Raw genomic sequence first — 25,551 nt, forward strand, 5'->3', positions numbered from 1 at the left:
ACAAAGCATAACAACATGCAACATAAATATCTACCGCTATAATAATACAGTTGAAGCCATTTGAAATAACCACTAAAACACCACTCTTAAGTACAAGCAGCCATGGCTGTGAACAAGAGTGAAGTCCAGAGGGGGGAAGCTCCCTTTCAGCGCACCTCATGAACAATCACCTCCAAGGTATTCATCTGAGGTGTGTTCAAAATACCTCAAACTGATACCCAAGTAATCTGGTTGTACAACAACCAGCTAGTGCTAACAACATTTTGGGAACTCCAGAAGCCCTTACTCTTGTGCCTTTTTGAAACAGTCAGCTTGTAGCACGAACACAGCTGTCTGAAGTGAGATTGGAAGTCCCAGACTAATAGCAGCCCACAGCTCCCTGACGGCACCTCCGCTACTCGATCCCGTTGCTGATGTCTTCCTACTGCCACCCGAGCAGCTTTTCTCCTACTCATCTAAAATGCCTTCCTTGCCATTTCATGTTCCTCATCATCTGTACACCTCACCACCCAGACCTCTTGCTACACGTCCACTCGCCTGGCCTCCACCGCAGAACCGCCAGCACTAACCAGGCCAGGCTATTGTGTGACTTGGCACTAAGACCAAATCCACTGGTTGTGGGAATTGCCTTTTCCAGCAGCCCATGATTTACAGCTGCCATCTGTCCTATGAAATAAGACAACTTAAAAACTAAAAGGCAACCTAAACTACATAAGAAAATTGAAATATGCAATAGTGAGAGCAGCATTAAGACTGGATGATTATGTGAGAAGCCCAGTCACAGCAAATAGGGAAAAACTGAATAAGCAGCAGCAATCTTCACTTATTTTGGTAAGAAATTAACAGTTTTAAAGAGAGTAAAGTTAACTCAGAATGCATATTTTAACTTCCCTTAGTGATTACAGCTGAGGGAAGTGCAAACTAAACATTAAGTCTCTCTTAAATCTTGTTCACATTTTGTTACTCATCCAGCAGGACTTAGGGAGTGGTTTTGGTATTTTTTTAGCTAACAAAAATACCACCCCTAACAATAATAAGATACAGTACACAAGTTTACAGAATGGGAAAGCTGGATGCACTAATTTACTGACATAACAGACAGAAAAAGATATAAGGCCACTGTTTAAGTTTTGCAAAGTACTGCAAAAGGAGCAGCAGTACACATTATGTTCATTAAGCGAGACACTATGTAGGCAAGCCTTGCAGAGTATATTATCAGGCACTGCAGGCACTACGAATGCAGCAAGTTGTGCATGCATCCTTACTTAGTTGTTGTAGCAATGAGATCTGCTTGGTTCACCCTTGTTTCTCTCTTTTCAGATTTTATTTTTTTTTTTTTTAATTTTGGTAGCAAGGAGGTAAATCAATAATTTGTAAGCTTATTACATTTCAGAGCAAAGAAATGTACTGACTATTTAAACACAAACAGCGTGGACTAGTTAAACTAGAGGATGCATTTTGAGAAGATGCAACTTTACTGGAATTAATGCATTAGCAAGCACCCACTGCACCATTATCTCCAGTCTTAAAAGGTCCTCTTGCGTTCTCCATCTGAAAGGTGGGGGGAGGGAGTAGACACCAGCCCCAAAAGCTACAAGACTACCGAAGCTCCCATTCCTGAGCAGGATTTTGCTGCCATCATGTGGCAGCATGTCCCCATTCTGCTGAAACCACTTCCCTGCACTGTGTTAAAAGAGTGAAAGGGGATAAAATAAATAAATAAATAAATAAATCTAGGAGAGGATTTTAAGTGGCAAAGCTAACACAAGTGTTCCCTCCTGTACCTAGCAAGCCAGCAGGAAAAGGCTACTGAGTTTGCAAAGAATATTTATTTTAAGAAAATCATTCGCTTTATCAGAATTCAAACATCACTGTCTTCAGTGTACACAAACATCCTACACTCACATATAACACATTCAAGCAATTTTACACTTAAGGCGACCAGCTCATCTGAAAGCACTGAATCCCAAAAGGAGATACAAAATATTTGTTGCAGCCATTTAAAAAAGTGCTCAGTTGCAGAACTGTACAGCCAGCTAAGCAGCTTTAAGAGTCCTTCTTTAATACTAAGTCAGCAGCCTATTGCTAGAGCAGGAGCTGGTCTTCGTAATTTTGGTCACATTGCTAAGAAATATTAAGATGTTTCAGTCATATAGTATTTTCTCATTCTAAAATGGCACTTTAAAATGTTAACAGTAAAAAAAATAAAAAAATAATCATAGAGTCCACTTTCTCCTATGATGCTTACTCCTCATAGGTTTAGAGAATTTTCCGGTGGAGAACGTACTAAAGTATTAATGGATTTATACAGGAGACATACAGTACTGCTAAGGCATTCAGATAGATGCTTTCATACAGTATAATGCACTCAAGCAGCTTATTCATGGATATGAATGCAAATCAACAAAGTTAACTCGTTGATTGGAAGTTCTCTTTTGCCCAGGGCCAGAAACACTAGCACTCCACGGCACTTAAAAGCTATACTGGCAGGTAACTTAAATTATTTTTTTTAGTACTTGCTAGTCACCTTTCTGCTGCAATTAGTTCTTTTTAACCTATTGTCCCAGCTGATGCCGAAAAATGCTCTATTCTCAAATTATTCTCAATAATTCTCTCTATTCTCAACTATTGTATAATACTAATTATATATGTAAATGACAAAACTGATACATTATGAATAAAGCGATGATTTTTTTTTAATTTATTTTAAGGTATATAGTAAGCTAAGTTCATATACACACAACAGATTTCACACTGCCCAGATGTCATCCAGGCAGGAGGGATAAACTGCAGCTGTGTTTTTTCTCCTCAGGGCTGGGCAAGTCTAATAATTGTTTCTGCTCCATCTCTCCAATATCTTCAGTTGCATGCCATATATCCATTTCTGCAGCATTACATATTTGTTTTAAACTCTAGTTTATATTACACGCATACAGCACATCAGCCACCTAATGCAATTTATGGCTGCTACTGACCGTTGCCAGACTCAAACTGATTAACTGCAACAAGCGGACATCACTTCAACCTATCTAAGTATTTCAACGAATCAAACACTTTTGTATCACAAGTCGAATTGCTGTCAGGAAACATTCAGATTGCTCTAAAGGAGACACCAGCTCTATCACTTTGAAACCAATGCAGGTGTATGATGATACCATCTTGCACAGGGCTTGGGAGTTTGTGTTTTCTTTTCAGCAGCTTAATACAGGAGAGAAGAAAATTGGCTCAAGAATACAAGCACTATTCTCATAAATTGGATTCTCTTAAAAAAAAAAAAGTATTTCTTGAAAGAAATATAAGTGGTCAAATGCTTCCATAGCTTTTTTGGGCACAATTCCAGTTGACTTTATAAGAGTTAATACTTGATTTGAGAGAGAGAATTGGCCCTTCCTTAAAAAGTAGCTCTTAGCTTTTATTCTACTTGAGAAAAAAAAAATCCACAGAAACATTTTTCCTTGGAGCTACACACATCTGTTTTTCAACACAGCAAGCACTGCCAGGCTGGTATGGACATATCCACATCAGGATTTTGTGTGGACCAATTTCTGTATTTTTGGAACTGTAGTTAACCATAGCATGTCCATGTCTGCACACACATTAAAAAAAGCTCAGTGCTGTAAATGGAAACAAATGTAAGGATGCATAGCAAAATACTCAAACAACCACAGATACTATCGAGTATCTACCATGACCCTACACTGGCATGTTCTTCAGGGATATTTAATGATCCGTTCTCATCTCAGATCTGAACATACCAGAGATGGATTGCAATATACCTGAGCAAAACAGCATGGGAAAAATGCGACATTTTCTGGAAATGAATCCAGCCCTTCCTGAAACTGAATTTGTTCACTTTAACTGTCAAAATGACATGTTGAGATAAAAATCATGGTGATACATCATTACTAAAACTTACGGAGGAAAACAACCAAGTTTTACAGTGCCACCATGCTATTGTGCCTGTGAACTGCTTCAGGAAGTACCACGGAAGTTTTGGATAGTTTCTTTGTAGCTGGGAATATCTGCAAAATTATTTGAAATGGCAAAGCAGGAGGAACAAATAATCTGAATGTATAAACATTAGACCACTTCAGGGATTGTCACAGCTATTTAACAACATTATATTTGACAATACTGTATCTTGATATAGGATGTTGTGTTTGAGGTTTCTCCAAACACCAAGAACACAATTTTACACACATTAAAAATTAGAATTACCTTTTTGGTAGGAGCAAAATTAAATAGAAACTATCAAAACAGTAAAGTGTATCACATCAGTGCCCACAAGTTTAATGTAAACTTACTTTTCCTGTCTTTTTTCAACCTAAGTTAAGGAAGAAGACAGAGTTCCGGGTTCCACCACTGAATTGTAAAATGACTGCCTCACTTATTTGTCACCAAAAAGAGTATTCATTTAAATTTTTAGGCTACAGATTCAGGCAGTATATTACTTTATCACTTGATACTTGGAAGAAAAAACGGCAGCTAAACCTTGGAAGAATAACATGTCTATCGATCAACCTCTGGCATCCAAGCCATTTAGAAAGACAGAATTCTTAGAGGGCAGTATTTCAAACACGTTGAGGAAAGCTGCGTTACTGAGAGGTTACAAATACTGACACATTTTTCTCCAATACGTACGTGTACACAAACACACTAGAGGTTGTTTGACCTTCTAAACAAGAACACCAGTATATACAGAAACCACAAGTAGAAAAGTAATCAAATATTTTTTTTTTAAAAGAATAGCCTGGTATAGCAAGTACACACAGAGTATACAAGTGCAGTATAATTTACACATTGATGTTGGTACCTTACAATGCTACTGACCTCCATACGGGCGACAGATTGTGCTGCTGATGCAAAACGTGTTAATTCTATTATTATGATTACTGTAACTTTGGGGGGGGGGGGGAGGTTACATTTTTACTGATACTTATTAGCCTCTTTGCATGTTACCCCATGATAGCATGATAGCTCACATTTATCTTTTTCACTGCTAATCAAAACTGATTCAGTTATTTAATTACAAGAGACAGTTGAGGTAGTTAAAAGATACTCTTTTGAAACATCTGCTTTCTGTCACACAGTGACAGACAGAAGAGATGCATCAGAGTGACACCTCCTAATTGGTAAGACATTTACCAACTCCAATGTATTTGTACTAACCCCCAAACAGCTATACACCTCTAACAATGCTTTCACTTGGACTTCCTTTTACTTCATGTTTTTAAGGATGTGTTATTGCTAAGGACAGCAGGTTTTAGTTTGTATCACCAATCAATGGGAAGATTTATTTTTTTTTGACTGGAGATTGTAACTGTTCTATACAGGTAGGGTTTTAAACCTTACAACCATTTTGTCAAAAGAAACTAACCATGCAAAAAGGCTGTTCGAGCTTATACTAGGCACCAGTTTTACACAAACGCAAACTTTCTTGTCCTCCTCTACCTTCCCAGAAGCCATCCATATACCTAAGCCACATGGCACAGAAACATTAAGGATTCACTGTAAGAGAGACAAAGGTTAGTAAGGAACATAATGTAATGGGGCAGAAGAAGGGTCTTCAGGATGAGAAAGCTATTTCAAATTTCCCACTCCAAAACGAATCCAAATGGTCTTTCTGTAACTAGGTTCTGATGTAATTCATGAACTTAGAATACAGTAAGCACTTTCTGTCTTGTCAAAGCCTGTCACAAAGCACTTAAGGGCTGGGGGTAAAGTTGTCAAGGTAATGGGTGCATCAAAGTATGAAGCAATTAGCTCCGCAGGGAATCGATTCCAGTGACTGCTGGCAAGACAACAGACAAAAGTTGGGTCAAGGTACTTACATGGACAATAATTGGGGAATTGATTAGCTACCTGCCAATGTTTACATAATTTACCAAACTCACTAACGAGAATCCCTGGCAAAGTGAGGTTTAAGATGAAAAAGACATCATCTTTTTTTGTTGATGATTACAATGCAGGGACGAACTTTAAATTTAACTAACTATTTAAATATTTAAGAAGCTGGACTGGTGAGAGAATTTGGTGAGACACAAATACGAAGTTAATGTAAAACTATTCTAATTTTCAACAACCTCTGGCAGAATTAAGAGATAATTTTAGAAGTTATTAATGAGTGTTTATGCTATCTTTAAGAAGCTCTGAAAGTTTCCAGGACAAGGACTGCAGGTACAGGTAATGTCTTTTATTAGGCCAACTACTATAGCATCTGGTAGAATATATATTAATTATATTAATAATTATTTTTCTAATTAATAAAAAATAGATTTAATAAATTTAATAAATTAATTTTTAATTTAATATTTATTATTAATATTAATATATATTAACACTGATAAACTGGAGAATACTCCAAAGACCATCTCACAACAGAGTAGAGCCAAAAAGAGGTGATGAGAGCTGGTATTTGAATTCAGCCAATCCCTTCAGATTGCTTCCAATGTCAAGGAGTCTCTGCAGGATGAAAGCATTAATTTATTCAGACTTGGACATCAGCTTTCTGTGGCATGTTTTAATCCATTTTTATTCTCTCAGGTTATCCACCTAGCCTTTACAAGCAAAGAACAGAAGAAATCATAACACTGCATCACTTCTGTGAGAGAGCGGCAGTGCTAAGACTCTGCATTATTTGTGAGAAATGGATTTCAGAAGCCATGCCAAGCAGTTTAGATGCCAAGCAGTTTAGATTAAAATGTTTACAGGCCATACAAATACCACTTTAACTTCCGTTCCTAACAATTGCTGTTGTAAAATGCCAAACTGGTTAAGACTTTATTCCTGGAGCAGACAATAGTGGGATTCAATAGACAGAAACAGTGAGTTGCAATTTGAATTTAAGATTGTTAATCATTAGTTAGTCTGCCTCAAGGCTTTTTTAAAGGTTTCTTTCAAGTAATATTTAAATATTATTTCATAGACTTAAATACTTTATCCAGTTTTGCTTGACTTAGTCAAAAAGTATATTTACCTTTGGCCAATTCATAAGCCACTTAGGTTATTCTCGACAGACCAGTCAGGGTTCACACCCACCCCAGTCAAAACCCCCTCCCCTTTCACAATGTGCAGCACTGCCCAGAAGACCCACAGCTCCAGGAGTGACAGCACGTCTGCTCTTCTGCTTCTCCCCAAAACAGCCCCAAAGCCAGGGGCCTCTTGCCACCACCAGCCTGGTCCAATGTCCCTGGTTCTCCTCCTCACAGAGGTGCATCAGGGCCCAGTTACTTCTCTGGCTTAACTCAGTTTGATGTTTTTGCTTTAGGAGCAACTTAATAGTAGAGACAGCATGATCGGTGAGAAGTGTTTTAAAAGCTTATACACTTCTATTGCAGATCTGTTAGCTGTTTTCTACATCAGCTTATTCTAGCTTCTGCAATCTGGGCTCACTGAGATCAAAACCCTATCCCTCCTATTCAAGGAGGATGCTACCTCTTATGTCCAGGCACTAATTTTCTCCCACATCCTTTGAGCTCATAAAATTTAATTTGGATGGCTCACCATTGCATTCATATACAAATTTTAAAGCTGTTATTTCTACACTGCCTCCAATACTCATGAAGAAGCACTGCAGAGCACTTCTCCTTAGCTAACTCTCCAATGGGTTAGGAGATACGCTAAGCTATTCTCAACTACTCTTCCATAACAGCAGCCTCTCCTGTTGGTATGGACTTCTCACACAACATAACAACGCAAAAAAACACAGGGGGTATGTAAATTATACCAGCAAGTCCTCCTATCCTTCACAATAACAGCACAAGAGAGAACTTTTGCTACTGGCTTGGGGAAATGTGTACCATAATTATAATCTACTTAATACTGAACATTTCCATCAAAGGAGGGCCCAACCTAAAGTGAATAATTTCTCTGGAGAGCTGTCCGCAGAGACATACAAGAGAGATTGTAACTGAAACAAGCATTGATTAAGCCTTGTGCTTTTTTTATTCTATATATTTGCCTTTTTGTGCAGTAATAAAAAGATCTTTAGTTGGTAACTGTGACTATTTAGCATATCTTTAACCATAAACAAGAAACCATCCTGACATAAACGTTGTGCATGCCTGATGGTGGAGGTAGGAAGGAACAAGGAAAGAAAGATGCCTCATTCCTGAACTGTTTTTAAGGACGATTAATCAGATTTGCCCCTCTATTTTCTATAGGCGAGAAATGTTCCATAACATCTAAATACAAGCTTACTTGATGGTGAGCATCTGAGGAGAAAATGAAAACCCTTTCTTTCCCATGCTACCCTTAAATCAATGCACAGATGGTAGGAACTGCCACTTGAACAAACAGCTCTCATTAATTTCTCTGGCCTAGTCATATTACAGACCGCCCTTGCAAAAACAGCTTTGGGCATGCTTCATGCTTCCTGGTTCTCCTTCCTTGTTTTTCATGTGAACTTCTGCTTTGTACTTTCCTTCATGCTGCTCTGTTCTTAGAAAAGCTCTTGTGCTCTCCCTTCCCATTCATATACAAAAACAGTCCTGGGAACGCACTGATCTTTGCTGCTTTGTTCTGTTTTAGTCTAAGCTGCTACTGCACTCCAAGATTTCCAGCAAAGGTACTGGTCTTTATAAATTAAATACATGAAAATGGCTGAAGAGAACATCTGGACTGGTATTTGCTAACAACATTTAGCAGACTCCTTCGAAATAACTCACATTTCTAGAGGTCTGCAAACCACAAACTAAAAAACTGCATTTAATGTGGTATGGCAAGATATAGATGTCACATAAACATCTAGCAAAGACAGCTTTAGAAGGACTTTGTATAAGAGAAGGAAGATTGTTCTCCTTTCAAAAAAGCAAATTAACTGATAGATGTCAGGGGACCTTAAACTATTTGTGAATTTAGGACAGATTCAATCCATGTAACTATGATGGGGATGGGAAGGGGACGGCATTATTCTGTGCAAGGTGAATCAAAAAAAAAGTTGCAAGAGTTAACCCCAAACCAAAATGTTTGATGTTCAATCAAAATGGAACTCTACCAGTTGTGGTTTTTTGCCCCTCCATTTTGCTAATGAAATGGAACATATTGTGGATGGAACCTGTTTTTTAGTAGTTCGTTTAAGTCTTCATCCACCGAAAACAAAAAGCGTTCTCATATCTCTCCTAACAGCATTCTATCTAAAATGCTAACATGTTCTTAACATGCTCCTGAGCTTCTCAAAAGTCTCCACCAAAAGCCAAACATTTTAAGAATAATATTTACTATTAACAACAACCCTTCTCACCTGCAGCTCGACAGTTCCAAATTCTCTATAACAATATTAAAAACATATAATTTAATAAAAATACATATCAATAGTTAAAATTCTTCTTACAAACATGCATAACAACATACTACATCAGAGAGCAGAAACCACAGAAGTGAGTGTGGGATTTATGTGGTCACTCCAAAAAGACCCTTGAGTGTGGGATTTATGTGATCATTCCGAAAAGACACTTGAAAAATAAAATTGTTCAGATACCTTTTTCAGAATGGCAAATTATCATTAGAGATTTCATGGAAGATGAAAGGCTCTGCTGCTCAAGTTCAGAGGAATTAGTGTCACTGACTGATACTGACAGAACCCAACACGTAAGGGAAATGAGCAAAACAATAAGGTCAAGAGAATATCTGATAACAGCCTCTCTCACCTTGCTTTATTTACTGTCTTATCTTTTTTATATCACCACACTTGACTTTGGCTTTTCCCAGAAAGTAATGAAAACCACACTGACTTGTTCTGGTTTTCCTTTTCACTTTTCCTTATCAATATTCTCACAAGGCAGTCACTGTTCTAGTACAGAATAAAATTGCATGCTTTGACATCTCTAGAATAGGTTAACACATTTATTCCTCCAGCTCTCTTCTTCACATGCATCTTTCACAGCTACAATCTGCTTCATAGCTTCTAGCAATGAAAGCTCGTAACGTTTCTAAAAATAAGGGCTTACTTACTGAGCATTTGAAATACAATCACAATTCGATATCTGATGTCGAAAATTTCCTTCCTTCTGACAGCCAGCCTTTAAATAACAGGATCTAATTTCCCCTTTACAAAATAAACAGAAAAAAACAACAGTTAAGTTATATGATAGTTTCTTTTCCACACAGAAATTTATCAAAAATATATCTTAGGTCAGGCACATTTCTAAACCTAAATATAGTTTTGTATAATAGGCTTATTTTGAAGTTCAGAAATGAAATTAACATTTGAACAACTAAAAAACTCAGATCAGAGCACAGATTACAGTGAAAATTTGACCTCTTCTTCCAGCACTGGGCACAAGAATGAAGGGAAGTCAAATTAAAACAGCATCCATTGAAACAGACTCATCAGAGGCTTAAGGACTATACAGTCATTAAAAGGTACGTAAAGTCAAGGTAAAGCCTATCTATCAACATAAGTTCACTATAAAACAGAATTGTTCTTTATGTTCACAAAGGTGAGGTCAGGAGGTACAAAGCAGTGGAAAATTTTGCTAAAAGCATAGCCACTGTTACTCTCCCCTTGCACACCCAGCAAGAAGCAAAGAGTCACTGTTCATTCAGCCAGAGGCCATGACATTCTGTTGCTCTTAGACCCACCGCACATCAGGAGCAGCTGCAGGGCTGCGAGCAGGGCCATGAGGAGTCTGCAGAAAAACAAAAGAACTCTGGGATCGGGATCCCAGCTACGAGGAGTATTCATTCCACACTGGTTTTGAGGGCAGCTTTAAAGGAAACACAGCTTTTGGGATGGCTGCCATTCAGAGGTATTGGCCAGGACCTTATAGAGCTCCACGTGGAGTTCAAACAAACCACCACCACGCATATTACAGCTTCAACCTCCAGTAATAGCTGCAGAGCAACTGTGCTCCAGCACAGGCGTTGAGAGAAACTAGTTCACTCGTCAATTCACTTGAAAGAGATGGCAGACCATGAATCTGAACAGGAGCAACCACAGCATTACCAGAGTTCAGCCTGAGTCAGCACCTACTCATGCTCAGCTGGAGAACACAACAGTAAAGAAGAGGAACATTTTGCCCTGCCATCCTCGTACAGACCCTCATCCCTTCACACCCCCCTCCTCCCCAAGCAGAAAGTGCCAGGAGTTCTGGAAAGCAAAGTTGAGCCTGCACTTCTTGAAGGTAACGTTTGGAAGACAAACTTCTGGCAGGTACAGCACTGTGCACACCTCAGGTCTGTGCTAGTTGAATTTTGAACTCTCTAGTTATTGTTGATCCAATGGTAAATTTACTGATCTTACTAGGCCATTTTCTTTCATGCACACAGAAGACAAACAATCAGTAACAGATAAGAAGAGAAATATAATTCTAGGGAGTCTAAAATTTTCAGAATTAATTGCTTCACATATTGCAATTATTCCAACTAGAGAAACTCACCATTTTCATCTATGAACACATGCATTGCATCCACGGACAGCTCATCTTGTACAGATGCCTCAGGTCCACTTATTACTTGCAAGACAGAACTGTCCTGCTGAGAAGTTACCCGGTAGATTATCTGCCTTTGCCTGTTGCCCTGGTAACTTGACACAAAAATGTTTCAAAACTACTATGAGGAACTTTTTTCTTGTTCTCAATAAAACAAAAAGAAAGAGAGGTTAATTAAAAGTTTATGTCATTTCTACTCAATGAAACAAAACAGCTTACATCATATCTTTGAAGTACAAAATTGTAAAGTAAACTGGCCTTACAGTGCTGTAAATTTGGCAGACTCTGGTAGCACCGGACTAGTACTAGCACGATCTTGGCTTTGTACATCTGATCTTTCCTGTTTAGGAAGTTGCTCACGGAGCTTTTCGGTTCCCACCACTTCTTCTTTTCTCTCTGTCATCTGGCTATCTGGAAAACAGGGCAGTGAAGTAGAGCCACTCTCCACAGACGACTGTCAGGAGCTTTGTTCATTGGCGACTGGACAAGAACATCTAAAAGAAAAGCTAAAACACTACAGCAAACACGTGTGTTACGAAAAACATTAACATGACAAACAATATTGTTTAAACAACTTCAACAGAACATTGGATGAGGAGGTATTCCGACCTGAGAAGGACAAACAAATGGGTTGTTTCAAGAACAGGCTGCGTGATGCTAAGAACAAATAATAGAGAATTTCTGCTTTCCTCCTCCTCTTCATCCAGAGGGAAGTAATCTATCCCTACCCTACAGTAGTAAGAGGTAGCTTTTTTGGGGGCCACAGCTTGTTCCGTAGTCATGCATACTGACAGCAGAAAAGCAGCAGCACTGGCTCATTCCCCTTTTACAAAAAGGCAGGCAGCACCTTCAAAGGAAAGGGAGTTGTTGCACCGGAAAGTAGGTAGCTGCCTTATCTCTCTTCCCTACCAGCCCTGCTCCTGATACAGTACAAAGGGGCGAAACAATTTCTCAGTAGATTTCCCTACGTTTGGAAAATACTGAACCAAAGATTTTAAAATACGCACAATGGATTTGTTCAGTTCCTAGCAATTACAATACCTCTATACAGATATACAATTCATATATATCATTTATCCATATGTATACAACTTTGAAGTGATGATCTCTTTTAGTTACTGACGTTCATGTTGAACTGTGAAATATGTTGCAACTCAACTGTGTTTTGACTGTAAACTAAAAAAATGTATGTTAGGATTTTGAAGTGCAACATATGTTGGTTTCATCATCACCATGAGTAGTCACACAATTAAATGTTTAAGCAAAAAATAGGTTTTGTTTTGCTTGCTAGAGATGCTGCAGTGTGTCTGTAGCTTCTTGCACGTAGCAAGGTGGATTGGTATGTACTTACCCATGTCTCTTGCAATACAGGCTGTTTAAGTGCCATAGAAGTTTAATCATCAAGAAAAAAAAAAAGCAGAAAATCCCCCCACAAGAATTCTATTTGCTAAGCTGCACTTCCTGCCAATACAATTACCATCCTAACCTGCAGGAGTCACCAGTCAAGAAATAGTGTTGTCATAGCTAAGATGGTCCGAGGATAAAGTAGGTTCAAGGCTTCCAGAGAAAAACATAATACCTTTTTATTCAGCCAACTGATATTATTGAGCAGACAAGCTTTTGGATACTTCTGGATACACAGACTTTTTGGATCACCTGAGTTTTTTTTTTCCAGCCCTATCAGCTGATCTCGTAACAGCTTACTTCTACAAACCTGCCTACCTTCAGGAGTTAGGACATCTCTACACCAGTTTCAATTCACATGGCACACCCCTAGAGTGTCTTAAAGCCTCAGACACCTCCACAAACTCCTCAGCCTCATAATCACATAAGACACTGTGCACTCTTATTTTTCTTAAAATAAATACATAAAATCCAGAAGTATACAAACAACTTCAATTGTCCCATGGCATCTTAGTCCCAGCAGGTCTCAGCCCTTCAGGTGAAGCACAAAAAGCAACACCACACCTGAAGAACCTCACCACAGCCACAGACTATGACTGCAGGTCTAACCAGCTGGGGTACCAAAAGCAACAGTGTGGGCAGTAGAAATAAAGACACCGTGTAACTCTTGCTTGAAATAGCAGTGTTCCTTCAGCTTCTACAAAAAAAGAAAAAGTCACTATGATGCTGACAATGTTCTGAGTCTCTTGCTCTCTTTCTGTAGCACACTATAACCATGGATTTTGACTTCTTGTGCAGTAACAGGAGTATGGTTTAGGGAAAAGTTTTGCATCTGTTGGATATGGAGACAATCTTCAGTGGGTATTCCAGACCTACTTTCTCCTATTAAAAAACAAAAGGGTGGGTGTTTATGGTTTTTTTTTTTCCTTCCTATTTAAAGATAACTTCACCTCAAGCAGTGACTGTATCTTATTTAACTGTGGCATTACTGAAGCATCCCCTTAATCATGCAGCTACCAGAAGTAGGTGAAAAGGCCGTAGATACCTAATCAAAACCATCTTCCCAAAGGTTTGGGCTGTCCCAAGCAGTAAGAATAATTGATGGTAATCAGAAATTGTGGTTTTAATAATCTAATTGGCCCCATATTGCCTAAAATTGGCTCTAGGGCTAGAACAATTAAAATATTTTTTAATTTGATTATCTAGTGGTTTCAGAAAATGCCTCTCTTTCCCATTCCAAACCACAAGCCTTTCAGACTTTTCCCCTGCAGTGCAGTGGTAAAAAGTCAGAATAATGTAAACATAAACAGTACTGCTTCTTACAGGCTTTATACGCCGATCAGACAACACCGTGGTGATGACTACTTCCAGCACTGGAGAGATAGGCTGTGAAGGGCTTGCGACTGTTCGTCACAATTATCATTCCTTTTCTTCCAAGTGACTTACACCTTCAGCTTTTAAGCAGAGATACAGGCGTCTAGACGGGGAGCGTCCTGCCAGGGTGAGTAATGAGCTCTACATCACCGAAACGCTCCCTGCGTGCAAATTTTGCTGGCAAAGCTTGGCTTTAAGCTACTAGGAGAAAACACTCTACAGAAGCAAAAGCACAATACTTCAGTACATCTGCACCTTCACCACAGCCTTCAGCCACAGCCAGCGAGTCAGCGGCACTGATCCACACCTCTGATGGGCAAGCAGCAGGGCCAGCAGAAGCCCCAAACACAGACCTGGGCTCAGCAAGCAACTTGGTCATGTATCTGGAAATTATACACCATGTCTTAAGCATGCAAGGTCATACTATCAAGATTCACAGCCACGTCAGGCTTGGGGGAGGGTGGAGCAGAAGGGTCCTGCACAAATGCCTAGGTTTTGGTCTGTACACTGCTTTCATATTTTGGTTGAGCGTAACACACATCCCTTAGTCATCCTGGCAAAATCCTTACCAAGACAAACATTCTCATATGTCCCACTGGGGAGTAAGATACTCCCTGCACTAAAGAGTTGTAGCAGCATAGCAATGTTACTTAGGAATATAACGTACTGAGGAATGAGCTCCTATTTTAAATGCAGCTGCACTACCAACAATTTCCTTTGCCATGCAACTTTTTCATTTGTGGAACAGATTTTAGGTATCACAAATCACCTTTGTCAATATGCCCTTGGTTCACACTGGGAAAAGACTGGGAAAAGTTTCACAGTTTATGTGGAGCAGCCTTTGTACATGTAATCACAATACACTGACAGCTGGTTATCACAACTTTAAAGATGCCTTGTTTCATTAGGTTATTAGAATGAAATTTTATTGTTCTGTAAATTTTCTCCAAAATACTTTTTTACTATTTTGTCTCCTTTCCCCATCTCCTAGACCTTTTTCCCTTGTCTTTTATCTACATATCCCTATCCCAATCTCCACAACACAATCTTGCAAGTTAGAATGCCACTGTTGTCATAATTTCAAATGCCATCTGTTTTGAAATCTGGTCAAACAGAATTAAGCTAATTAAGCCTGAGTCTCTTCTGTTCTTTAATTGCTCTATTGCAGAATCTACCTCTCCTCACAACACTATGCTCCAAAATAGGAGGTTTCACTTTGAACTATATTTGTTGCCTGTTTGGATGCAGAGATAACTAATTTCAAATCAGTCTGTGCTCCTGTAAGTACCCAGCACGAAACAATAACTGTCTGAGTTGTGAAATATCCCATTCATATCTGTGCAGAATGTATCATAAAAGCCATAAAAGACATTTTAATTGCCATTCCCAACCCTTTCTTCACCCTTTCTGCTTCAGCAGAAGCATCTAGCTTATTCACGATCCAAATGTGCCTACTATGCTACAAATACATTAAAATAGAAAAGCAATATTAAAGCCAGTCACCCCCTAATAGGAGCAGTGCCCAGTGAACCTGATGCAGTCCAGGAATTGCTATAAAATTTCGCCACAGGCACTGAAGAAGCACATGGGATTATCCATTAATCAGGATTACCGTGTTAATCATGAAGCAGTAGGAAAAACCAATGGCACTCGCTGTTATCTGTTACAGGACAGGGAAACTTAAGCACTCAAGTGACTTGCTCAAAATAATCACCTAGGCCAGTAACAGAGCTGGGAATAAAACCCCATTTTTGAGGTCTCAAGTAAATAGACTGAACAGTAAACCTAACAATTATGGCAGAAGACCAACCTCTGAAACAACCTCATGACTTCTTTACAGATGCCAGCCCTGCCCTTGAACACAGCAGCACCACTGGGACTTCAAGCCTGAATTTCTTAAATCACAGCCTGTCAAGCCTTACCCATAAGACTGATGGGTGCACCGATGCAACTTGAGCATCAGATTTAGCAAATCAAGTTCTGCACCCCATCAGTCCCCGTCCAAAGAGGGGCATCAAACCCCATGTGGTCCCTCTCCAGAGCAAGAGCTGGGGTGGCACATGGCTGCTCTGCCAGCAAGCTCCCCTGCCAGCAAGCTCCCCTGCCTTACCTCACAGGGCAGCAGCTAGCTGGGCTGGTGGCTCTGTGCACAAGATCCTTCTCCCCCATGATTATACGCTGTAGCTCTCTTTCTTACATGTGGGGGAAAAAAAATGAGGAGTCTAAAAATATCGACCTAAGTATGTTTTAGCTTTTTATAGGAGCAGGGTAATTGCTTGGGATCCAGAACTCGCTCAAGGTTGTGGTTTGTGCGCTGCCCAGGATGATGAGTGCCTTTTCTAAAAAGAGCCAGCAAAACATCCAAATTCAGGCCACGCAGTCCTGGTTTAGGTTCTTCCATGTGGGTCCCCAACACCCCCACGGCCAGCTTTGCCCCCCAGGTGACAGTTACCTGTCCTAGACTGCGAGTCACCTGTGTCGGCAGGGACAGTACATACACAAGTCCTTGTCCTGCACAGATCAGATGTACAGCTCTCCTCTTCCTCAGCTCCAGGCATGGCAGAGGAACCCAAAGCAACCCAACAAACCTGGCTTTCCTTATGCATCTCAAAGTAAAAAGAAAATTTGCAGTTGCCCTTCCACAGGCTTTCATTATGCGGGTGGTGAAAGTCTGGTTCAGAACTGAAAGGACACTGGCCCAAAAGCCATTTTCAGCAACAGTGTCAGTAGTACTTTCTCACTATCTAGAAGAGACGGGGTGGCAACAGAACAGCTTTTAGGAGACAGCTTTTTTACATCCCGTATTTTAACACGTTAAATCTGGCATCCCTGCTAGTGTTAAGTAAGGCTTTTATTTTCTTGTACTGCATTTTACTGAGCTGGTGCTGGCATAGGCTGCCCAGAGAAGCTGTGGATGCCCCCATCCCTGGAGGTGTTCAAGGCCAGGTTAGATGGGACCAGGTTATATCGACCTGGGCAACCTGATCTAGCAGGAGGTGTCCCTGCCCGTGGCAGGGGACCTGGAACTAGATGGTCTTTAAGGTCCCTTCCAGCCCAAACCACTCTGTGATTCTATGGTTTTAAGGGCTTCTTGGGTGAAGATGATACATCTTCTGTTTTCACACAACTCACAAGTGTGCGGAGGGAGCAGACAGCGAACAAAGAACCATCTATGACATTCACTCACTTTCAAGACTGTTGCAATTAGCACATTTCCCTGCCTTTTCCAAATTATGCAAAATGTCAGCCTTCTTACACACAGCCCTGAACGCACGGCTTTCCAGGAATTTGCCAAGTTTCTCACATTTCCTAATGAACACCTTTGTGCGGTGCATTTCATGATCACTTGGACCAGGCATCTATTATTAGCTTTGCCAATTAAGTGGTTTGCAAGGTCAAAAGAACAAAGAAACAAAAAGACAAACAACCTCTTCCCTCAAAACAACTTGTGCGTAGCTTGCCTTGCTCTATATTCCTTTCCCTCCATTTTTCTGAGCAGCCACTTTAATGTGGGAATAATGTTTATTCAAATTTACTCTAAAATGCTATTTTGTTAAAAAACATATTCGTAATTGCAAGGCTGTAAACAAATTAGAGGCTTTCTCATTCCTAAAATCAAGTCTTACCGTGGGGAAGCTGCCAGCAATGACAGTAATTTATTTTAGCAAAGAGCACATTCTGACTAGGCTCGAAAATAAAGCCTTCTTGCCCATAAAAGTAACTGCCTTTGAACTACCTCTCCCTAGCTTGAAACGAACAAAAAAAAAAATCAGCTTGAAACTCTTTTTTCCCACAGCACCAACACGAGGTCAGGGAGACACCGCGCAGTGGCAGAAGTCTCTGCTCACCCCCATCCCACTCCCACCTGAGACATGAGCAGGGCAGCTTAACCTTGTACGCATACTTCTCAACTCCACTGGCTTTCAAACACGTGGGCTTACAGAAACAGGAAAGTAGGGGATTCAGTTTTGGTCACTTCAGGTATCAGATTGGTTTGAGCGAAGGTGTTGAATCCTCATGTTTCCTGAGGATATTGGATATTAATAGGAAGAATCGAGTTTGCCAGATCTAAAGCCTAATAACTATACACGCATTAATAAAGTTTGGTTTTTGCGTGTGTCACCAGGGAATTTATGGATTATCTGATTTATTCTCATCAGCCATCATGCTTTCCTTTATGGAGGCAGTCACATTATCTGAGGGTGCTTGTCTGAAAGCCATTTATAAATTAGCTGCACTTTTTGTTTTAAGCTTACCTCTGAAACATTACCATGCGGCTTTTCCCTCATGCTGTGGGGAAGCAATGATTTCAGGTGAGCTAAAGACAGTGGAAAAGCAATAGTGTGGATTGCTAGGAAGAATGGAGGGAAAGATGAGAGAGAAGTAATATGAAAAAGAATAAGGAGGTGGCACAGGAGGCAAGTCAAGTGCCTATGCTGAAAAGGGATGAATAGGGGATGGGAAATATAAAAGTGGAAGGAGAAATAAGCATAGGGGAAAAGTGTGATAAGGGTCTAATGCTTCTGATAGGAGGAAAAAGTTAGGAAACGTAGAGTGAAAGCCAAAGGAAACCTACAGGAAATGAGACACTGAGAAGAAGAAATATCTACTTTTTCTTAAACTAAAAATGTGAATTTCACATTTGCTTTCACGAAGCTGACAACTTTGAAATCACTTGTGCGTTTTCCATGTGATAAAAGGCTTCTTGAGGGAGCAAGGCAGGGAAACTCAGGCTGCTGAGAGTCGGTCTGTGGAAGGGATGTCGTTCTGAAACAGGGGAGAAGAGCTGCTTTGCTGAGCACCAGTAAATTACCCGAGTTCAAAGCAAAACAGGCATTTAGATTGCTTCCTCTTAGGCTATCTTAGAACGACCTGTTAGAGGATCTAAGGTGAACAGAACATTCTGGAAAAGGGGAGGATACACGTTGTTTTATTTTACTTTAGCCCAGATCTTCTAAACCAGGAAACTACAGATCACTTGGCAAGTACCTCAAGACTCCACACAACTCCACTGCACCTCATCTCACACACTCACAAAACAGGCTTGCTAGGTTTGTCTGCACAGCTGTTACAGATGCTACAAATAATGTTCCTTTGAAACAGAAAGGGGTCACAGATTTAGGTGTCAGCAATGAAAACATTGGTTAAAAACAGGTATTTCTTTATCAGAACTATAAATTGGATTGCATATATGTTTTTCAATGAGTTGATTTTGTTTAAAAAAATGAAAACCTTTTTAATTAAGTGGAAACTTGGATGGGAAGATACCATTTTTTCATTAAAATACTGGGGCGTTTCCATGACCCCACCCCTCCAGCTTTCCTCCTTAAAACCCAAATATATTAGTTTTAAGCAACCAAAAATCAAAACTCTTACCTATTGAGAACAAATACATGATTTTTTTTTTTAAATTAGAAACCAACCCACAACTGTAGAGGAAGTTCAGGAATGTGCGTGCACGTGTGTTAATTAGATAGAAGTTGAACTACCACCAGTGACAATTCCAGCTTTCTACAAACTCACAGATCACTCTTAACATGCACCAGGTAAGAAGGGCAAGGGCAGCTGTAATGCTGTAACTATACACAATTTAAGAACTCTTTTTGGTATGCCCGCAATCCAGGCCTGCCACATTCAAGCTATTCTAGCATGGAACACTAGATACATACTGGACACCTACTGAGGTTAGCATTAGCTTTTTCAAAAGGAATATTTAAGAAAATGTAAGTATTCAAGAAATTGCAGCTGACACTACCACACTTTCACTAAATCACCTTGTACCACCAAGTCCAGCCCTTCCCTGACCCCATTAACAAAACCAGTTTTCCTCTGCATTCACTGTACTGCAAATCTCAGGCCATGTTGCTATAAATAACGTAACTAGTCTCAATTGCCTTATTCCAAGAGTTGTAAATCATGCATCATACCTCCACCAAGCACATTTTCTTTTGTAGTCTCCGTTTTGACAGTGGATTGATTAGATGCCTTCATCTTTGAGGTATTAATGGATTCCAGGAGGGAGACAAACTCTAGAAAGTTAGATTCATTGGGCACCTGTCCTTCCTTAGCTTCTAGATCAGATTTAGAAGTTGGTAAGGTCTTCTCTTTCTCAGATACCTCCATGAAATTCTTACTTAAAAGCACATCTGTCCCACTGTCTACACTCAGCACCCGCATGTGCCTCTTTTCATGAGCAGTTCTACAGGACTGCGGATCTAAGTTCTGCAGCTCTTCTTTAGGATTTAAATCCACGTTCCGGATGTTCTCAGAAGCATTCTTCTGATTTGGATCTGAACAAGTGTTAGTTTCCAAAGGAGTATTTGCTGGATTGCTGCGTTCCTTCACCGCATCACCAGATTCATAGCCAGAACAATGGTTGGACGACAGATCTGCCTTTAAAATTTCTGGAGTTCTTTCACTTTCACTAACTTCTGGATAGGCATTACCTTTACTGTCATCAGACAAATCAAAAGTTATAACAGGAATTCTGAGTTGTTCATTAGTTTGCTGACTTTGCCAATCTGCTGTAACTATACCAGACTCGAGGGCTGAGCTCGTTCTGTCAGTCCCCAGACCCTTTAGATGGACAGAGCCTGCTAGGTCGCTGAGGGTGGTGGTTGGTGTGCTGCTCATTGTAATGACAATTTTAATGGGCTCACACAGTTGGTCTCTGGGAAGAGAGTTGTCAACAACTGCAACAGCAGTCTCACTGTCCGAGCAGTCAAGGTCCTCATTGGTGTTACCAGCATTGCAAGAACTTTCCACATGCTCAGGATCTTTGGTTGTAAAGGCACTGCACTGTGGGCAGTTACTGCTAGAGCTCGCCTGCAGTGAGCCATCTAGCAATTTCTCTCTTTTGTGACTTCTAGGATTACTCAAATGCTCTGAAATAATTGAATTTTCACTGTCCCACGGCTCCAAAGGTACTCCAGTCCTTAAAATATCACCTTGCGATGAAGAAATATTGGAGACATTTTTAGCTACATCTCTGTCCACAAGAATGCCTCGTGATCCATGCTCTCCATAAGACTGTCCATTCTCTCCTTTTTCGTTTATTTCATTCCCAGGAAGTGTTTCCGTAGCAGCTGGTTTTGTTGCTATTGCTGATGCGGTAGAACCTGAAGCAGAAGCTGTAGAAACAGGTAATGTATCTGCTTTGACATAGGGTGAGGTAGATAAAACTGGTGGTACAGCCTGGTCTTCTAATACCATAACACCTAACAAAGACATAACAGAAGTTAGGTCTCACAAAAAAAAAGTACATCTATGTATTATCAAGGTACAATCTTTAGCTAGGAAAAACTGCTCCAGAGCAGAGCAAAATGAAGCACAGGTGGGGCAGCTGATTACAGCAGTTCTTAAGCAAGGATCCTTTTGGTTAGCTGCATGTGAAATACTATGAAAGCAAGTATAGTAATATTGATATTGCTTTATACGAGAATAAACGTCAGAATGACTAAACCAGCCATTTTTTTGTGATGATAAAGGTGAATTAGTTTTATGAATAGTAGTGGGCATATTATAAATCGTACTAGTAGGATTGTGTCTGAAGATTAAAATAGGGCTCACATGGAAAAATTGCTGTTCTAGCCCATATCTGGAATCCTTTCAGGTCAGAACAGGTGTAGCAGCATGTCTATTTAATTTAAATAATCAAATTAGCTCAAGAAAGAGCTAATATAAAAAAATAAACATTTTACACAGAATTATCCCCACTTAGTGAGAGAAGAAAGAATAAACCAGCGTGGCTGAATTTTGTTGTAATACTTCAGGCAGTTCTTAAATGGTTCCATAGGATATGGTGATCAACTTAAACAAAACGGAGATAAACTGAAATATACTGAGACATCTCAAGCACTGGAACTGCAGGCAAAGCAAGGTGTGCTGGAGTCTACACTACTGAGCTAAAGGTCAACAACTGCAAAAGTATACAGTCAGAAGATGTATGAGGGCTTTAAGATGTAACCTGAATATTGGCTTCCTCTTTTAATACTTCCCAGAGGCACAGAGCTCCCCAAGAACGTGGAAAGAAAGCTCTTTTATCTCCCGATGTCAAAAGCGGGGAAGTTATTTGTGCACTCATGAAAAGGCTGTGGCCCTAACAGCCCGGCTGAGAGCTGAGAGGGCTTACTCTGTTAGAATTCCCTTGAGATTTTGTTCTCTTGAGCTTTTCCATTCAGCTCCTAACATGAGGCATGACAGAACCTGTTGTGGGGACTTCTGTGCCAAGCAACAATTAAACAAAGGTTTAAAGGGGTTTATAAAGCCTTCAAGATACCTTTGAGATCTTCAATAGTTTCCCGTGTTGGCAGCTCCTACAAATAAAAAACACACAAAATTAGTATGGCTTCATGCTAAGTTCTGCTGGGAAAAAAAAAGCAATAAAACAATGATGCAATGTAATAGATCGATGCAACAGTTATCTAATCAAAGGTTAATTACAGCACTGATAATTACTGCTGAACACCACTGAAATTTGGATGTGTACCTTCCACAAAATGCAAAGGGCAGGTGAGGGAGATGGTTATAGAACAGCCATGCTCCAAACTGCATCATTGCAATTGTGTGCATGATGTTTGGTGAAAAAGAAAATTTAAGATCTTTAAAAAAAATTTTGCAGTGCCTAATCTAGATTTTTTTTTAATTGTTAAGGAATAGAATGCATTCATCTGTTCCACTTTTCATTTTAGCGTTCTGAAAACATGTAGCTGAAAAACTTTGATCTCCAGCAATTTTTCAATGAAAAACTACAGGAGAGAGACATTAAATTACCCTACAATCATTCAGATTACAAGGAAGCTGTGGAGGTCAGTTAGTCCAAACCCTTTACCCCATACATGCACACACTCAAAGCAAGTACATTTAGAGCAAGTTGCTCAGGGCCATCTCCAGCAGAGCTTTGAATATCTCCATGAATGGAGATTTCACAACCTCTCTGGACCTGTTCCAGTACTTGACCACACTCTTGGTTAAAAAAAAAAAAAAAAAAATCTTTACATCCAATTCTAGTTTGTCCATTGTCTCTTATTCTATCTCAGCACACCGCTAAGAAGAGTGCTCAATCTTCTCTATATTCTTCCATTAGCAAGCTGAAGAGAGCAGAAAGCTCTTCTTTTAGCCTTACATGGACTTTGCCTTTAGGATAAAACATTACATCTGCCTGTCCTCACTCATCATGCACCTTGCTCCCCAGCCATGTTGGTGGCCTCTGATGCATTCTCATCGGCAGGTCAATGTCTGTTTTGCACAGGAAAGCCCCAGACTAGACAATACTCCAGAAAAACACTTTGGGATTTTAATTCAACAGCCTAAATGGAGAACTAGATAAAAGTTACCGGGAAAAATTAACATGGATTTCTTCAGACTGACATACACCAAACCCAAGAAGAAACAGTTATCTCCCAAAAATCTCATGGTGGTATCCTGGAGGCAAGAAGAGGAGACTAGGTTTGACTAGTTGAGTAGATCCAACCTACATATTTGGAAATGGGAAACTCGGACAAGATCCCCAGAAGAAATGGGTTTGCAGACTGGACAAATACCAGAATACTGGGGACTAGGACAGAAACAAGGTGGAAAATACTTTACCTCATAAAAGAAAAACTGTTAATGTCTGTAAATCAAACAGATACTACAGAAAGGTAAAAACACTCTAGGAAAATGAGGATATAGTTTTGATTCAAACCAGGATTTGAATAGTTTGCTATAAATAGGGACACAGAGGGGAAAAAATGAAGACGGAATGAAGTATCAGATAGCTACTTATTCAGAGATCACTAACCATCCTCTGTACTGACTGAGGCAGGAGTCCTGTAGGAAAAAATAGCATGGAATTACATAATTAAAGATTTTATCACATTGTACACGGGGAGTAGCTTAAGATTACGCATAGAGTATTCATTCTGTTTCTTAATTTTTGAATACTTCCTTTTTCAAACTTGTCAAGGATATCTCATTTTTTCTTTAATAACAACATCTACATATATCACATTCATCATTTCATACAGTAACTGATTTAGAAGTATGGACAATGGCTTGGAATACATGCATTTTTAAACTCACGTAGACATCCCCTAGATTTAAATCGGTTTTCATGCTTTGTTTAAATAACGAAGGTACATGTTGAGTGTTTATTGTATAAGCATAAGTCTAGTTAAACGAAAACAAGTTATTAATACTCCAGGAGCAGATTCCTTCTGAGGTAATGAGAGACTGCTCTGACTGCATTAGCTTCTCCCTTCTCTCAAAGCAGTCATGTAAACTAGTTGCTCTTCGCAAGATTTTCAAAGGTTTCAAATGACTTACAGAATTATCTATAGCAGATTCGGCTTTGTAAACCCAAACTTTTGGGACAAAGCCAAGGCTGGCCAACAGCAGTGGTTATACAAAGTATATCCATGGAAGTACCCTTCCAATTCAGGGCAGATGTGCTTCAAGCAGTCAGCACTTCATATAAAAGCCTACGTGGTAAGCTGTGTAATTCACGGAGTGAAAACTTGAGTACAGAAAGGCATACTAACCATTGGTCCAGATGAGTTCTGCGAGTGGAGATCCTGTACCCTTGAACTCTCGTGAGTTGTCGGGGTAGAGTCATTCTGGTTGATCTCACCAACTACACCATTATCCCTAGTGTTATTGCTGAAAAAGGGGAAAAGGAACCAAATGTTTATAACCACAGAAGATCACCATAAGTTTTGAGAAGTTAAGGAATAACAATGGAATAGGAAGGAACAGCACAACGTGATGAAGTGTTAGCATATTTTTCCCCCTCCAGTTCTAAAAGTACAAGGCTGAAAAACACTGCAATCCATTTCGACTCTTCTCCCTCTCCAAGAGGGCTTGCTAAATAAACAAATTAAAAAAAAAAAAAATCACTCAATGTAGAATGTTCCTGATGCCTTTGGAAGTAGTAGGACATTGCTACAAGAAGTATAATGACATCTCTTCAAACTTCACAGAATCGTCTAGGTTGGAAGAGACCTCCAAGATCACCTAGTCCAACCTCTGTCCTAACACTAACAAAACCTCCGCTAAACCATATCACTAAGGACTACATCTAAACGTCTTTTAAAGACCTCCAGGGATGGCGACTCAACCACTTCCCTGGGCAGTCCATTCCAATGCCTAACAACCCTTTCAGTAAACTGAAACTTCCTACATGCATATGATGTCATTTAGCCTGCCTGTTAAATGCACATCAACTTATTGGCACAAAAGGCTATTTGGGGTTTTTCATTAAATGTACAACTCCTTGCTACTCCTTTTGTAATTCCTGCTTTTTACATCTTTTTACTGTACCCTTGAATACATACTGTTTTATCTGTCTACTTATTTACAATCCCCC

At 39.7% G+C, this 25,551-nt stretch overlaps 1 protein-coding gene across 6 annotated transcripts in view; it reads right to left on the bottom strand.

The window, feature by feature from the left end:
- PCNX2 (pecanex 2) overlaps nucleotides 1-25,551 on the bottom strand; it is a 158,575-nt gene that overhangs the window by 124,975 nt on the left and 8,049 nt on the right. For 5 of the 6 annotated variants that reach the window (XR_005819063.1, XM_040554128.1, XM_040554127.1 and 2 more), the window contains 6 exons: nucleotides 24,728-24,845; nucleotides 22,486-22,522; nucleotides 20,135-21,424; nucleotides 11,693-11,840; nucleotides 11,379-11,524; nucleotides 9,952-10,045 (listed from right to left, as the gene is read on the bottom strand). Coding sequence is in view for 5 of the 6 variants with exons in the window: in XM_040554128.1 (XP_040410062.1) it covers nucleotides 9,952-10,045; nucleotides 11,379-11,524; nucleotides 11,693-11,840; nucleotides 20,135-21,424; nucleotides 22,486-22,522; nucleotides 24,728-24,845 (1,833 nt within the window). In the remaining variant the exon portion in view is untranslated. Of the gene's footprint in view, nucleotides 1-9,951; nucleotides 10,046-11,378; nucleotides 11,525-11,692; nucleotides 11,841-20,134; nucleotides 21,425-22,485; nucleotides 22,523-23,988; nucleotides 24,018-24,727; nucleotides 24,846-25,551 lie in introns of all 6 variants that reach the window. The other variant, XM_040554131.1, reaches the window with a different exon arrangement.

This window comes from Cygnus olor, chromosome 3 (assembly GCF_009769625.2).
Source record: "Cygnus olor isolate bCygOlo1 chromosome 3, bCygOlo1.pri.v2, whole genome shotgun sequence".
Classification (NCBI taxonomy): Eukaryota; Metazoa; Chordata; class Aves; order Anseriformes; family Anatidae; genus Cygnus; species Cygnus olor.